Source organism: Poecilia mexicana, unplaced genomic scaffold (assembly GCF_051168715.1).
Source record: "Poecilia mexicana isolate PSO_F unplaced genomic scaffold, ASM5116871v1 scaffold_15, whole genome shotgun sequence".
Classification (NCBI taxonomy): domain Eukaryota; kingdom Metazoa; phylum Chordata; class Actinopteri; order Cyprinodontiformes; family Poeciliidae; genus Poecilia; species Poecilia mexicana.
Window position 1 is genome coordinate 10046135 of NW_028263384.1, and position 17024 is coordinate 10063158.

General features: G+C 41.1%; 1 protein-coding gene across 1 annotated transcript in view; it reads left to right on the plus strand.

The window, feature by feature from the left end:
* Positions 1–17024, plus strand: part of lrpprc (leucine-rich pentatricopeptide repeat containing) — a 64650-nt gene that overhangs the window by 32111 nt on the left and 15515 nt on the right. Inside the window, exons 24-30 of the mRNA XM_014975862.2 lie at positions 4444–4568; positions 7486–7592; positions 13819–13887; positions 13967–14057; positions 14561–14703; positions 16406–16523; positions 16871–16997. Coding sequence (XP_014831348.2) covers positions 4444–4568; positions 7486–7592; positions 13819–13887; positions 13967–14057; positions 14561–14703; positions 16406–16523; positions 16871–16997 — 780 coding nt within the window. The remainder of the gene's footprint in view (positions 1–4443; positions 4569–7485; positions 7593–13818; positions 13888–13966; positions 14058–14560; positions 14704–16405; positions 16524–16870; positions 16998–17024) is intronic.

The following is a 17024-nucleotide window of genomic DNA, read 5'->3' on the forward strand; positions in this document are numbered from 1 at the left end:
AAAGCATTAGTTTCTTTATTAGTAAGATAAAAAGCAATCACAAATAACTGAGCAAATTTAAATTGAGCAAAAGCAAAATCCTTACATTGCAACTTCATTGGTTTCCCAATGATTAAAAAAATAAACTTGAATGAAGTCATCCAGTTTCACTTTGCACAATTGGTTTACTAAGTATTTATTATTATTATTTTTTAAAGATTTTGCAGTGGTGTTATTGTGGAAATCAACATGACGAAGACCTAACATTACATTACATTGCTCTCACATTACACTGTGCCTGTAAAGACATTATTTGCATGAAACGGATGGAGAATAACATGTAATGTCAACTTTTATTCACAATATTTTATTTGCTTTGTCTGCCATGAGAGAATGAAGTTAATTTAGTCACTAAGACACTCCACACAAAGTACATGCAAAAATGGTTTGTAATAATTGACAACCTACTCGCTTGTGTAAAATCAACCAGGTTCAGAGGACAAAGAGTGATAGAAATGGAAAATCCAAATGTCGAATCCAGTAGCATGGATATGGCAAGCCATTTGTGTATTTTCTTTACATTATCATTTGCTTCCTGCTACAGATACTTTTCAACTCCTTGCATCCAAGCACAGGTGTTTGTTGCGAGTGCGAGGCATTGTTGAAATTTAGAGTTTAATTCAAAGTGCAGAGAGATTTTTTTTAATAGTCCTAAACTGTGCTACTTTAAAAAAACTGAGTAAAAAGCAAAATGTTTGTCTTTCTACTCTTTATTTTATACTTGCTGTACTTTTGAATCAAAGCCATACCTAAACATGATTGCCTATATGCTGGTATCTGTGTCACTTACAACAGAGCTAGTCATATTTTTAGATTTAAGCATAAATCCATCTCATGTTTGGGGATTTCTGGAAGCTGGCTCCCTGCCTGTATAAAGATAGAGATCAGAAATGCTCTGAAATAACAGGTTATGGTTGGTTAAAATGAAATAACTTTCATGTTAGGCTGACACCTAATGTTCCTGTTTGTCGGCTGGATGTGGAATTGACTGGACCGCTAAATACCATGTTGCCACATCAACTTTGAAAAATGTTCACCTGCCTTTGTGCGACCACAGCTTTCACCCTTTTTACACAAAATCACCTGTTAAGGACGGGAATAATGTCAGTAATAAGTAAGTGCCATTCTAGCCCACATTTAACTGCAGGCTAGTCGTGTCATGATCGCACTCTCATTTGCGTCTCGAGACACAGACACCTCGTTCTGGAGGACAGTGGCTTGATAACAGGCCTGCCCATCTCCCGTAAACAAAGGAACGGGACGGAGGCAAAGAAAAAGAGGAGAGGGGAGGGGAGGGCGGTGAAATAAGTCAAAATGAGCCTCCTTGTCTCATCCTTCAGGTTTCCACTGAGCAAAGCGCTCGTTATTTTTTTTCAGGGCTTAATTGGCTGGAAAGTGTCTGACATGCAAAGTTGGGGACATTAACAGGGCTGTGTGCCACACTAAATGGCAACGCAAAGTGACAGTTAAATTGTACCTAGAGGGAAATTATCCATCTTTCAACATCTTTAGCTCTTTTTAGGGGGTGGATCAGCGGGCGGAGAGATGGGGTGTAATTGCAACGCCAGGCCCCCCCCTTTTTTTTTTCTTTTTTTTTTTGCTACAGATTTTTAAAATCCCTCATTAGGAGGAAGGGATTATGAGAAAGTGTTTAATGTATAAAAGATGGGACGGATCGATTGGACATGCCTGTTGGCACTCTTGTGTAAAAATCCTTAAATTCGTCAGCAGCGTAGACTGACCTTTCATTTGTGAATATTTACTTGGTTTGAGAAAAGAAACTCGCATACATAAACATTTTAACAAAATCGGTAGTATTAGAATTGTACAAACTGGTTTTGCCAGCAGAAAAGGACTTACCTTCTGTGATATTTTGTAGGCTTGTAGATAAACTTGACCATTCCTGTGATTTCTGTTTTGATTTCAACATATATTCTGGATTATCTTGTTGAAAAACCAACTTGTGATTCATTTTCATTTTACCGGCTAAGGCCACCAGGTTTATTTATTTTTTAGATTGTGAGCTATTTCAAAGAGTCAATGTGACCGTGCTCTCTGAAGTTCTTAATCTTCCTGTGCACGTCCGTGAACTTGAGTTTCTTTGGCCTTCCTGAAGAGCAGCCATGTTTTTTCAGTTGAATTACAGTATTTCACTCAGAGATACTGATTTATAGAGGCAATGATGTTCAGGTTTGCATGCAGTTTACTCAGAAGAGAAGAACTGAAATAGAAAAGAGTGATTTTCCTATCAGTCCATCAGGTTTGGTGTCCTTATGTTATCTGAGAGATCAGGTGTGCAAATGATCCCAATACTTCCAAGATAAACACCTGAAGACCCGTAGTGTGCCATTCTTTTCTTTGGTCCTGCTCCATTTATGTTCTGGGTTATAAAATACATGGATTTGGAACAAGACATGAAATTAACTTCTAATGGCGTCACAGTCAAGTGATCAGTTGAGGGAACTGGAAAGTTTGAATTAGGACTAACGGGGTTCCTGTGGCTGGTGGAAGAGAAACAGACCCACAGCATTAAAGAGCCTCCACCGTACCCAACAGTGAGCATCAGTACTTTAACATGCATTCCTCTTTTGCTTCATGCAAAACCTACAAAGAGTATTTATTTATTGCTGAAACACTCAGTGTTATTCTCGTCTGACCAAAGCAACGGTTCCAGTTAAAGTCCTGGTTGGTTTTATCAAACTTCACCCGTTTATGCTTATAATAGGACAGAAAAAGACTTGTTTTTGTCCTCAAATGGTACTTATGAAGACATGGTGTCGCCAACATGAACAGCATTTCAGTTCCCTAAAACTGAGTGTTGGATATTTTGTTTCTGCCACCGCCTACTTCTGTTGTATAATGAGAAGTAGTTAAAACACCCAGTGGTGAAAGAAATGGGAATCTGTCGGTTCATATGGATAATTAGGAGAAACTCTAAAGCTCTAAAGAAATACTTGGTTATTAAGGATTTATATGGGTACTTATAGTTTAAAGCAATAAAAGATGGGTTTATTTTTAGATATTTAACACATCTTTCATATTTGTGTACAGTCGAGTATGTGCAGGTATGAAACGACCTCATTAGATCCTCACACAACGAACCTTATAGCATGTTTGACTCTCGTCCCTCTCGCCCGCTCCTCCTCTCGTTTCCCCAAAGTCTCTTTGTCCCTCTTCTGCGCCGTTCAATCAGACTGTTGTGCGGTTAAACAGCCTCTTGACTGGCGCAGCTGAATAATGTTGTGCCTCTTCATTTCAATTAGCGCTCCTCTTTGCCTTTCCGTCCCAATCATCGCCCCCGCCCGCCTCACCACCTCCATCCACTCCCGCCACACAGAAGCCAGTGCCAAGGTCAAATGTTTCCTGTTTGCCCCCCTCCGGTGTTGTTGGTCGTTTCAGGGCGTGTTTTTGCATCTCCGCTTCTCTGATTGATTAGAGAAGAAAACACTTCAGAAATTACACCTGTTTGCTCTCAGCCCAACGCTCACTCTTGTGTTTCTGCTCAGTCAGTCCTCCCCTCTGCCTCCCCTCTCTCTCTACGAGTGCCCTATCTGCTTTGACCTCTGCGTGATTGACATGGTAATTACCCAATCAGCAGATTGATGGCAGCGCTGTCACAATAGAGGGGATTGAAGTGGTCTCTCGCGCACTTCCTCTCTTCTTCTCTCGTTATCCCTCCATCAGGAGTGAGTCCTCCCCTCGGCGCGCCGCTTTTGTTTGCTGCGAGGAAGACCGGCTACGAGAGAGGATGTCATGAGAAGAAGGGCGCGAGGTGTGAAAGGCAGAGTGGGGGTCTCTAATGTTGTTGCCATATTTGAGCTAAATTGCTTGAGCGAGGGGTTGTGGGGGGGCCGATGGGGGGGGTTCAGGTCAGAGTCGGTGCTGAGAGCTGACAGCGTGAAATCAGAAAGATGATGGCGAGAAAGAGAAGTCAGAAAGGAAGTGTGAAGGTTGGGAGAAAAAGGGAAGTAAGGGATGAGGGAAGGTTGAGGAGGTTTTGGGTGGACAAAGAAGGGAAAGTTGGAGGCTGTGCGGAGAGGGTAAAGGTCAGCGGAGTCCTTTTATCGGCTGTATTGCTTCACCTCTAAAAGCCTGTCCGTAGAGTCATTAGCCCCACCAGGACAGGTGTGTGTGAGAGCACACGTGGTTGTGTGGGAATGATGTATTGAGGCCAAAAGGCCTCGTCGCCCCGCAGTTGTGCTGTCATGAATTCAAAGGGCCTGTATTGTCGAGGCAGGTCATTGTGCTTGAATGGGAGGGCACGAGGTTAACGCCCCATGATACGCTCTTTATTCTCCACTGACACCGCTCTGTACATGAATGATTGGATGAACTCATTTTCACATTTTTCTTTCTCTCTCTCTCTCTCTCTGCGTGTGTGTGTGTTTGTCTTCATGCCTGCAGCAATGACCCGTCCGGAGCTCTCGAAGCGGCGCTGGAGTATCACAAACTCTACAACCAGCTGCCGCGCATCCATGACATCACCGTTGCTCTGGTGAAGAAAGGAGATACAGATTTATTGCAAAAAGGTAGAACGCCGACTTCTCATCTTTAGCTACGTTCAGTAGGAGACGACTCATTCGTTTTGGAAATGGCACAAAAAAAAAAAATCAATGAAACTAAACTCTGTCTGACTTTAAAAAACGTTTAAGTTTCTCCATTTTGTTTATATACACCAACAATCCTTTGCCTTTAGACTATTTTGGGAGCTGATGAAATCGTTTTGTCAACTTCAGAGACAACATCTGCATTTAACGGACACACAGCTGTTGATGTATTTTAATGCAACACCTCAGACATAATGCTGTTATAAGGAAAAATCTAAAACAAACAGCTAATATGGCCTAAGGAGAACTGTGGGCCTCCATAAGTCTGGTTCATCGTTGGGTACAATCTCTGTTTCAGTCTGTAAGCAAATAATCACATCATGTGTCTAGAAAAAGGGTCCGCAACCTGCGGCTCCGGAGCCCCAAGTGGCTCTTTGGACCTTCCACGATGGCTCTTGATATTTGACTAAAAAAATGTGGAAGCAACAACTCTTAAAATTTAGATATAAAAAAAAAAATAACTTTAGCAGCTTTTAGGTGGGAACGGGGGGTTTGCATAATATAAATCCTGCCTTAAATTTCCACAATAGAAAGACGCAAGTATTAGTAGTATTGCTTTTTATTTGTTTAAATAATTTTTCACAAACATCACAGAGAAGAAAATGTGTCAATCCTAATTTTGTAAATGTTTTATGTTTTTTCTTTGTTTTAAAACCTAAAAGCAGAAATAAAATGGTGTTTAAAAGAAATGCCATTTCCTATAGTAGATATTCATTAAACAAACTTTAAGTTGTATTTTCACAAAAGGTTATGCACCATCTCTGGCTCTAAATGAGTTTTATGTAGCTGGACTTGGAGCACTGACTTATCCGTGCTTCCTCATGTCTCTTCTCATCCCAATCTTATTTTTTCTTTAGTATTTGTCCTTGAGCCTTCTTGTCTCCTCCACATGTCCATGATCCTCTTCCAGGTACACTGAGCACATGATCCGCTATGAGGAGCACGCAGAAAATAAGCGTAGCGCTTCCTCAAGTTTAAACATTGAACATGTGAAAAACGAGAAAATCTGGACTTTTCACTTCAGCTGCAACACAACCTATTTCTTAAGCTAAGGTAAAGTTTCTCCTGAATGAGTTTAACTAAAAAAGATGCAGGATATTGATGAATGAGGCGCATTTCTCTCCTTTAATACTCTAAACTATATTTTACTCAACAAACCCTGACGTATAACCTTGGTAAATAAAAAACCCATATGGAGTTGGAGTGTGTGCCCCTTCCTTTAGTTTCCTGACTCTAACCTGTTACATTGTTGTTGTGTTTGCGCCCAAAGTGCTCTTTCAGCTGTAGCATTGAACACGTGTGTTAACAGGTGCTGGGGAATCCAGCAGAGCACAAGTGGCCCTGAAGGTCAGAAAGATTTGGCCCAGGGTCAAAGATGAAGCTACTCAACCAATCATATGTAGAGCAGCCTCTTTATACCTCCACGGCGGCGAGGCGAAAAAGTCAAGTCCAACGTGCCGCTGGGGTCCAAGTGGCTCTGAGTGCGTAAAGGTTGAGGCCGCGCGGTGGAGCACCTCTTCACATTTTTACTTTTGTGATGAATGCGGTCATCTCACCCTTAAAAACAAAGCAACTTTTACAACACCTAGAACAGAATTACAACTCGCTGCCAAACTCTAACTCTTTAATGCTAAGTTCATTCCCACTCCAAACTCTACGACATTAAACACCGAGTCCTCCCCCCTCAGTTTGAGGACTGTATAAGAACAAACTGAGCGCCTTTCACTTGTTCTGTGGGTTTATAGTAAATAAAACTCAGCCTTTTAAATGAACGGAAATATGTTGAAACCACAGATGTCAATCAGATTGGCCTACTATGACCTTTAACAACATTTGTGGTTGAATTTCAGACTTTAGTTTGAGAGAAGGATGTAAAACAGTTCTTCAGTTTTAAATAGAAAATCAGAGTTATCACTTGGAAATTAAATGCAGTCAGAAACTTGTGTGCAAACTTGTCCATGCTTGATTTACACTTCAGCATTGTTTAGCTCCCAAAGCACCACTCTCTCCTTATGGACGGAGGAAAAAATGAGCAGGGATTACCTTTATGTCCTTGGATTTGGCTGAATGTGCAGCTCCATTTGGATAACTAAAAACGTGTGTGTGTGTCAGTGTGAGTGTGTGAGGGGTGCCTGTCCTGAAGCTGCTGGACAGAGATAGCCTGTAGCACTGAGCACAAGGCTTTAGCAAGTTCACAAGAGGAGAGCTCAGGTTTACGTTTGGGAATGTTTGCGCTTGATCCAGAAGAAAACCGGACGCAGGTCTTTTGTGCCGGAAGATTGGAGTCGTTGATCTGAGTGAAGACGTCACCCACCTTCATCAAATTAAACAAAATTTACGTCAAACGTTTGTGCTATGTCTGTTCAGCAAAAATGATCGTTTGTGCTGCTGTCATTTTACTTTCCAGAGGTCATTAAGGGTCAACCAGCCTCCAGCATTTACAAAATCAGTTAAATTTGGTGTCTATCAACTGCAGTATGCTACACATGATTTTGATTTTCGAGGTTAATCTCTGGTGACCTCTGGAAAGTTTTTCTTTCCTTATAAATCTTAAAAATTATAACGACACAATTTAACTTTTGCTGTACAAACCAGCAGAAACTTGGCACAGATGATTGAGAGCATATTTTGTTTGATTGTCTGATGGACTCTGGAAACATTAATATCGTTAACATGACAGAGACACAAACAAAAATTGACACACATTTCATTTAATTAGAAGAAGGTGTTTGGGGACAACTTCACTCAGGTGGGTTTTTTTTTTTGTCCATTTGAAGACCAGTTCTTTAATGTTCCTCCTCCTTGTCCTCCTCTCTCTCTCTTTTAAAATTTTATTTAGTGATGGACTTTGTCAGCCAGGAGCGAGGAGAGATGATGATGCTTTATGATCTGTTCTTCGCCTTCATTCAGACCGGCCGCTACCGGGAAGCTCGTAAGATCATTGAGGTGAGCACACGTCTACACAGACGTTCAGAGCCAGACTGGACCTCAACAAAGCTTTTAGTTTTCAGGGTGGAAACTAGAGTTTAGATCGGCTCATAGGCCTCGTGTCCAAACCCGATCCAATCCGACTGATTATTGTAATTACAGGCCCGAGTCCGAAGTAAATCCAATGTGTTATTTTAAGAAAGCAGTGTAACTTCTCCTAATTTTAGTTTTTAACGTCTTCCAGCTCCATTTTGTTGCTTGATACTGCACCCTACTCACTTCCTATACTTCCTCAACATGTTAAACTATTTACACTACAATGAGTAGATTAACACAACTTTATGTTGTGCGTTCTTACTTGGCTTTCTCTGTGTACATATTGCAGGCTCATTAAACACGCCACAGAAGTCCAACCCAACCATCACGGAAATAATTTGGGTTCAGGCCGTAAATCTAAATCTTAGTATAAACACTTACCCTCGCTTTATATCACCTGCCACATTGTACAAGACATGTTGCACTGAAGATTGTAAAAGTTTGAAAGTCATACATCATGGCCTCAAATCAGCTATCGATGATCTATATGAGTAAAAAAAAAAAGAAAAACTTCAGAAACGTTACGGAGCACTTCCAAAATGGAGATGGCTTCCTTTTGTTTTGGTATCGAGTCATCTGACCTGAATTATGGCATGAATATTTATATCTTTGTCCTCTCAAGTCCTGCTATAAGCCCCCTAGATTAGTGTGAGGAAAAAGCGAGAGGCACAGAGAGCAGATAAGAAGTGATTTTTCACATGGATAAAACCAGAGGTCAGGGCACGGAGAGCAGCCACACACAGAGAGATTGATGAACAGATGAAAAGAGGGATGAGCCCGACATCGGAGAGGGAAAAAAAAAAAGACAAGGCCATTAACGCTGTGATCAGGATGAGAACAAAGCGGAGGAAGGCATATCTGACCTCTTGATCTCTTGTCGTGGTGCGCTCTAAAAGACGGATTTGTCCCTCTTGAGGATTCAAACCCTCTTAGATGTTATCAACATGTTGTTGCCGTGGCTCTCATTCCCCTCATGCTGGATTATATGGCTGCTATCCTGCGTCTAATATCAGCTACATGCCAATGATGTGGGAGATTGTTGATGGCTGGGTGGCCTAATCCAGGACCGGAAGGCGGCAATTCGAAATGCTGCTGAGATTAAACGCTCTGGACCGCATGTTTGGTGGAAAAATATCTTGGTTGATGTTTTTCAACCAAAACACCAACCATAGATATGAAAAAGCATGATTAGCATAACTGACTAGCAATTTTCTCATTTAAAATATTCATCATTTTCAAGGGTGTTTAATAGAAAAGAGTGTAGAGCTGGGTGAAAAGTGTTCTGTCCATATGTTAAAACCATAAAACGTATATTTTTAGCCGTTTTAAAGTAATGGTGGGGGCATGAATTGGTGGGACTTTTTAGTTGGTCGTCAATAACTTATGTAGACAATATGAGTGAGTTAGAAAAGTTTGAAAAAGTATTCAATTTGATTGTATCAGCTTCTAAATCTGGGTAAATATGTAAAAGAAAAGGAAAAACCATGTTACAAAACTGACAGGGAAAATGCAGAAAATTCTAGAATTGTCAAAAAAAAAAACCAGCCTACTACTTTAGTTTAGTACTTTAACAATTAGAGGCCTGGTGGCTTCTTTGTAGTACGCGCCATATTTTTACAGAGACAAGAAGTGAAGAGTTTTTCTTTTTTTGCTTTACTAAGCATTGAGTGTAACTTTGATTTGAACATGGTCACTTGCCTGGGCAATGGTGGGAAAATGTATTAAGTTTTCTGCTTAGTAGCTCAGCAAACAGGAAGCAGAGCAGCTTGGAGAGTGAAAGCGAAAGCAGGTTAGTCTCCACAAGCATCTATGCAGTTGAACAAAATTATATTTAATTAATTATAAAACAATGCATCAGAAATGTGTGGGAGATTTCACATCTTTTTTTTTTTTTTTTTTTTTTTGATGCTGTAGATGGCAAGTTTAGAGCGTAGAAGAAAGACTGGGGGGGAGGGGAGGTGCTGTGATGGCGCAGGGGCTAAGCACCCCCCACATATAGAGGCATTAGTTGTCAATGCGGCCGTCGCAGGTTCGATTCCCGACCTGGTGACCTTTTTCGCATGTCTTCTCTCTCTTTTCCTGCCATAGCACTTTCAAATAAAACCCAGTAGAGCCAAAGAAACCTTAAAAAAAAAAAAAGCAGTCAATAGTTGTTCAAGTTAAGAGTAGGAGTGATGCCACACCCAGTGAGTGACATCCAGGCAGCATCTTCCGCTTGTCTGAGATTGTGTCGCCTGGGTAACGGGTCCAAGAGGGTAATCTCATCCATGGTCCATACAGTATTTTATGACAATGGGTCAGAATGTAGATGGGCCTCTAAGTTGAGAGCTTTTTTTATTTTTCACAACGGCAGCAGCACCTGCATTACTGCAGACAAAGCTCCGTTTCCCGTTTCATCCCAACATTGTAAATAAGACATTAACATATTTAAAAAACCAACACAGAGGGAACCGTCCATTTTTTCCGGTCGACCATTGGATGAGCGACAGCAGTCCATAAAACTGAACGCTGAGTTCATATTATAAACTTATGATCCTAAATAAATGGATTTGGGTTGTTAGCTTTACTAGCATGCTTAGATTTCCAAAAGACTGAAAACATTTCCAAATCTTACGTGCTTCGTAACTGACAAAGGTTTAAAGATAAAAAAAAAAACTGATTTCTGAGTTTGAGCCGAGCATCGTCTGATTCTGATCCGATAAGATGATTTCTCAGTTAAAAACCCCACTAATGTTCGCCTAATTATGTATTGTTTTTCCCCTTAATTTTGCCAGTGATGAATGCATTAACTCATCTGTTGTGGTGAAAAACAGTTTTCATGAAAGCGTTTTTGTTTTATTGAGCGTAAAAACAGGAGGAGGGAAGGGAAGGAGAATTTCACAGTCGCCGTTTCAGCTAGCGTTGCTTCGATTGCAGAACAAAGTCTTAATTAAAAGTTCACTTTCATCCGTCTGCTACGCTTACATTGCGATGAAGGCGACACTCTGGCGACTACAACAGAATCATATCTCTCATCGCTCAAATATTAACACTTACACACTCAGACGCACAAATACTTTTTTTTTTTTTTTTTTTATCCCTTTGAGAGCGTCAAGTGGCTGTCCAGTGTGGTCTCTCTCTTTAGGCTCTGTTTGGTATAATTGGCAGCTGATTAATCACAGCTAATTAAGTGTAATGATAGAGAAAGGTGGCCAATTTTGTGCTAAATGGTCACGGTTGGGTAGGGAGGGGACTGTCAGGTGGCCAGGTCCTATTATTGCTGCAGGAAGTGTGTGCATGTGTGTGATGGTCAAGGTTAGGTAGTATTGCTAAAGAGTGGTGAGCTATTATGTGTTTTTATGTTAGGGAGAGGGCTTGGATTGTGTGTGTGGGATAAGTGGTGATTAGTGCAATGGGGACATTAGGAACTGAGATGGCGAGGGTTTGTTAAGTGGAGGTAAGACGAGGTCATCTTTGGCCTTTTTTTTTGTTGTTGTTTTATTTTGGAGAGAAGTTCCAATACCACGAGAGTCGAAGAAAACTATTAAAGATGCAGCCGAGTGCGTTTACATTTGGTCGTCCTGGCAATCTGAATTGCTTGACATATTTTTCTTTTTTTTTTTTTTTTTTCCCTTTCTTTGATAGCGGTGTTGTTTTCTTCTCCCGCTTTGGATTCTTCTGATCGGCATCTGCATATGTCGACGCGGCGGTTTCTTACTTCTGAGGTTTCCAGGCCCAGATTAGGGAGATTTCCACTGACTGATTCAGAATACCAAACATTTATGTGTGCGTGCGCGTGTGTTCTCCTGCTGCTTTGAGCCCTCAAGACTCTTCCAAGTAAAATGAATCTCAGGCAAAAAAAAAGATGGAGCGCTTGCGCTGAGCCTTAGTCTCTAAGAAGATTAGACAGACTGAAAGAGAGAGAGAATGAGTGAGTGCTACACATTTTAATTTGTCCCTTTGGCTGCTTGGGTAAGAACATAATGCCGTTGACTGGGACGGCTAGAGGGATGGAGGGGAACGGGAGGACAAGAGATTTGGAAGAGGAGGTAGAAATCTGGAAGGGATGACGGCAGAGAGGGCTGCTCGCAGAAAGAGATGAAGCTCATCTTTCCTTTGCGTTTCCCTCCCTCTTAAAGCGTGACGGGTGCCCATCAAAGAGGCCAGCGGGGATTGAGGGTCGTTGATCCGCTGTCAGATTAACGTCTCGGCCTGATCGTTCTGTGTTTTCTGCTCCCAGATTACCGAAAAGAAGAGAGAGGGAGAGTGAAATTTCTCAATCCCAGTCTTATTCAGATTGTATCAAAGCCCCGCAGGGGACAGATGAAATCCTGATCGCTCTTATTCCACGATAATAATCATGTCAGCTCTGGACGTATCGGGCTAAATCGCTGCTACATGAGCCTGCAGATCAATCTATGTCAGACCTTATTGACAGCAAAAAATGCTCCGCTTATCTGCGTATCATTGGTGTTTGAAAAGTAAAAACAAATCTCTGGAAAATGGAGGACGACAGATGCCGGGGACAGCGTTTTAATCCCCTTTTGTTGTTTTTTTTTTGTTTTTTTTTTTGCATGTTTAACTTCAGCTTTTGTCTGTTTTATACCGTGGCATCATTTTAAATTTTCCATCTGATACTAGGAATTCACTTAAAACTATATAATGCCATTACTGAAATTGCGTGTTGGTTTTGTGTCGCTTCTAAACCTGGTGTCCATGACTCCCAACCCTCAGAGTGAAGCAACAATAGATTTCATCTTTTGAATCCAATTCTTGTTTTTAAAAGTTATTGAAGCCGTACTTTGTGCTGTCACTCCTTCTTGAAACAAAAGATTAAAATTATATTGCTTAAAAATAAGATTTCTTTTTTTCCACATGAAATCCAATTTTAATCCATTTTTACAATAAAAAAGAGAAATTGCAAGTGACAGAAAATATTTCCGAAAGTGTTTTTTTTTTTTTTTTAATTTCAATCCCTCTCTGTTAGTTGGACAACGGACTATTAGGGCCAGTCTGCAAGAATTTTTAATTATGAGAATATTGTCATATAATTAGCAGAATAAAGACAACACGAATGTCTTAACATTAGGAGAAAAAAAGTCGTTTTAATGAGAAAAAACTTGAATAATGAATTTTTTGTTATTTTTCATGTTGGAGTTCTCATAAAGTTACTTATTCATTCTCCTAACATGAAGACTTTATTCTCAAATTACTACGACTATATTCTAATGACATTGTGACTTTTGGTTAAAAAAAAAAAAAAAAAAGTCAGTCCTTTAAATTCCATCAAAGATGCTTGTCAGTCAAGATGGCGGCCTGGTGCATTCTGATGTCACACTGAAGTATGGAAACACGACGAGTGCATCGGTTTAAAAAAGAAAATCCTGATCCTCCAGAAATGAAATCTTCAAAAACCACAAATTCAATTAATCGATAAAATCAATCAATCGCCCAGCCCTAGTTCAAATAAATATTTATTTTTTATGAGTTTCCTGCCGTTCCTAAGTCTGTTTTTTTTTTACTTATGTATTCTGGAACTGTATCCTTACTGATGAAGGGTTTAAAGAGATAAAATTAAGAATAAATATAAATAATTAAAAAAAATGTGTGGAGAACCTATACGAAACAGAACATCATTAACTAACCAAAACACAATTTTGAGTAAAATACCAAATGCTAAGTGCGACCCAATAAAACCAGAAAAATAACCAAATAAAATGAGCTACATGTACGGGGGCACAATATTGCCATAAATCATATTGTTTTGGCTTCATTTTAATCTGCGTGTCTTGCTCCTTGATGGTACGAGTGGAAGCTGTCCAGTGGCCTGTCGGCTCATAATCCAGGCACAGCAAAAAGCTATTTTTGTAAACACATTTTCAAAACAAGTGAAAATATTAAACTATTCATTCTACCCTGAAAATACTCCTAAAGCATCTCTAAGCTTTTCCAACCTTTGTTTTGATTCTGTCTGAATCATGATTACGCTTCTTTGTTTTGTTTTTGTCGCTTTTGAAGAATTTAAAAATGTCCTGCTTATGTAGAGAGATTTACACATTTAGCTTCAACCTAGTTGGTAAAAAGTAATTTATAAAAAGCTGAACTGCTGGTATTTTTCAACATCCAACCAATACGTGCATGTTGAATATCGTCTCGTTTGTTTTGTTAGACCCCTGGTTTGAGGGCGAAGCCTGGACGCCTGCAGTGGTATGCGGAGAAATGCATCGCTTCTAATCAGGTAACGAATGCATACGCAGCATTACATAAAGTACGGGGGAAAGTTTCTCGTGCTGATTGGGTTCATGTGTTTCTTGTAGATGGAGGCCTTGGAGCAGATGGTGGAAATGACATCCAAGCTGTTTGAGTGCGACAGAGACGAGATGTACAGTTACATGCTGAGGCTCTGCAGTGAGTCTTCGTCCTTCGTTTGTCCCGTTTCTGTTCGTCTCCGTTTGCGTTTTCGATGGGTTTGCCCCAGCCGCTCCTCGGCGTGCCCCGCTCCTTTGACCTCCCGTATCTGCCGTGCTCTCCGGCGTGCCAGGCTCTCTCCTCAGCGTGTGACTAAGTGGGATCGGTCGAGGCGCGGTGTGATTGCCGCAGCCCCGAGCCGAGCTGATAACAATTGCGATTGGAGTGCTAAAGCTGATTGTCATTGTCCCGTTGCCCCCACTCCTCTCCACACACACGCGTGTCGTAGTTGGCGTGTTTGATAAATTACAGCGTAGTTGAGGGTGAGTCAGTTGATCAGATTAGAGCTCTGATTGCCTTCTCCCAGCATGAAGCGCTTTGTCGCAAATTGGCCTGCGGGGAAAGAACGGGAGGCGGGCTGACCGCTCGGCCTCGCAGGTCGCCGTGTCACGCTCTTAACCGATAAATAAACCTTCCACTGATTGGTTTCTGGCTGTTTTCAGAGGAAACCAACGACTGGCAGAAGGCAGAAGCCACATGGACCAAGATGCAGGAAGAGAACGTGGTTCCCAGGGAGAGGACCCTCCGCTTGCTGGCGGACATCTTGAAGAATAACCACCAGGAGGTGCCCTTCGAGGTGCCTGAGGTAAAACTCCAGGCTCAAACGGCTCTTAAATGTCTCGTTAGACACAGTTAGATAACTTACTTTCACTGTTAGACAAGCAGTACATGAGTGGGAAAACAAGGATTATTAGAGTCTTGCATCTGTCCATCCATCCATCCAATACATGGTCTTTGCATATCCGTATTTATATTCTGACCACTTTAGAAATCTGCTATGAATCCTGCATCCGTTCTGCACCATCTGTCTGTCTGATCCCCAAAATAATGGTTTCACCCAAGAACTCCTTGGTGTTTAAGATACAAACCATTAAAATTAAAATCTACTCATTAAAAAAGGAGAGCTCTTAATTATTTATCACTCTTGTATTGATGTTGAAATGTATTTCCTTGAAGGAAATATTTACTGCAGTGGCACACAACTCAATTTAAATTAATCAAAATAACAGACTTAAAATTCACTTTAAGAAGTTGGGCTTTATGTAAATAACAGGTCTTAAACTTTTGTCTTGACAGAACTATTTAATCTCATATATTATATTGTTTTGGGGGTTTTTTTCTCGCGGGATTTTTCTGTAAATGTTTCAGTCCCACTCAGACTTGAGACGGTCCTAACATATCCCTGCTGGCCGGTTAACTTTTTGAGTCTGTCATTGGTAAATCTAAATTTATCACCAAAGTTGTGGAGATATCTGTAATTTTTCCTTCATAATGGTCTTAAAAAGTTTTAAATTTGAGTTGGTGAAACCCTGAATAAGCAAAAATGTTAAAAGTAGCTGCATTAAGATGGAAAATCTAATTGTCTGCAATATTTAGTAAGTTTGCAGACTGTGTGATTACCAAGAACTAAAACTCATCTGTTCATAACACCGTGGTCCAGTAATCCTAATATTTTCAAACTGATGATACGACAAGTTAGTCTTTTATATTTTAATAAAGCTAACTGAATAGATTATCCAGGGAGGACCTGGCCTCTAATTGTTGAAGCTGCCAAAAAAAAATCAAAAAACCCTCCAACTCTTATCAGCTGCTCTCCAAACCGCCTCCCACTTTGCTCCACTTTAAGCTTCTGTTCATTACATGCAGAGCAAACAGGATTGAAGCTCTGATCTGATGTGTAGTCAATCAGACGAGCTGGCTGGTGAGAGGAATTACAGATTGATCTGTCTGTAAATCTGTAATGCCCGACTAATTTAGCCCGCAGCTAAATGCCGCCATATGGCTGCAGCTTGATGCTCAGCTGGACTGAAATTAAGAGAGAATCTGAATTTTAATTTGGAGTTAAAAGAAGCTGGACTGTTGCTTTAAAATCTGCTGCTGCTTCTGCTTTATTCCTCCTCAGATTTGTGTTTTTTTTTTTCCCTATCTTCGCTTTGCATGCTCCAGCAGCAAAGTGTGATGAGACAGGAAGTGATTGCTGTTGCCTGAAGCGATGAACTTTGTGACCCCTGGGGCTCTTTGGTTGACACTTCCCGCTCCGACACACAAACTCTCTAACGCACACGTTCTTCTCTTGCCCTTGGGGTGCCAGACCTAATTTGCCCCCAGCCAATACAGCTTAACCCCCTCCCCTCGCAGCGGCACGGGTGAGCGAGCATCACGGGACCCCGGCCGGCGCTGCCGCGCTGCTATGTACACACCATCACACGGCCGCTCGACGTAGCTGTGTTTTGACGGAAACTTCACACTCTGTTTTAGCTCTTTGATCCCGTGTGTTTCCTTTGCAGACGTGGTACGAACAAGCCGCCTCCCCCACGCAGCAGGTCGAGTCACAGTCGCCCCTTCTGGAAGCCGATGGTTACCAGAGCCGCCTGCTGACGCTCTGTAAGAAGGGCAAAGCCAAAGGTAAGCAGCAGGAGGTCCGAGTGATGTAGTTTGCATGACATGGAAAACACGAGATGTCACATTTAAAATGGGTAAAACAAACCAGATATTTAATTACTAGGTAATAAGTTTTTCTCAAAACTCCCACTTGGCTCCTTCTCAAAGTTTTTTCTTGCGCACAAGTCACAATTTAGTAGCAAAATGTCAGAAACTTTAATTTCTGACATGGTTCTTGATTAGTGGACAAATTTACAGATTTCTATTTAGACAGAACTAAACAACTACATTTAAGAAGGTGGGTGGTTCTTAAAGAATATTTTGAAATTCTCCCTTTACTGAATGTGTTTTCTTTTTATTTTCTATTGCAGAAGCATTGGATGTTGTGAAGGAGGTGAATGAAAGGGGCGTGGCCCTCGGCAGTCTTTCATACGACCACGTGATCCGAGCTCTGCTGGCTCAGGGACAGATTGAGGACGCCATGGTGGTCAAGCAGCTGTAGGTGTCCCGGCCACTGATCCTGTA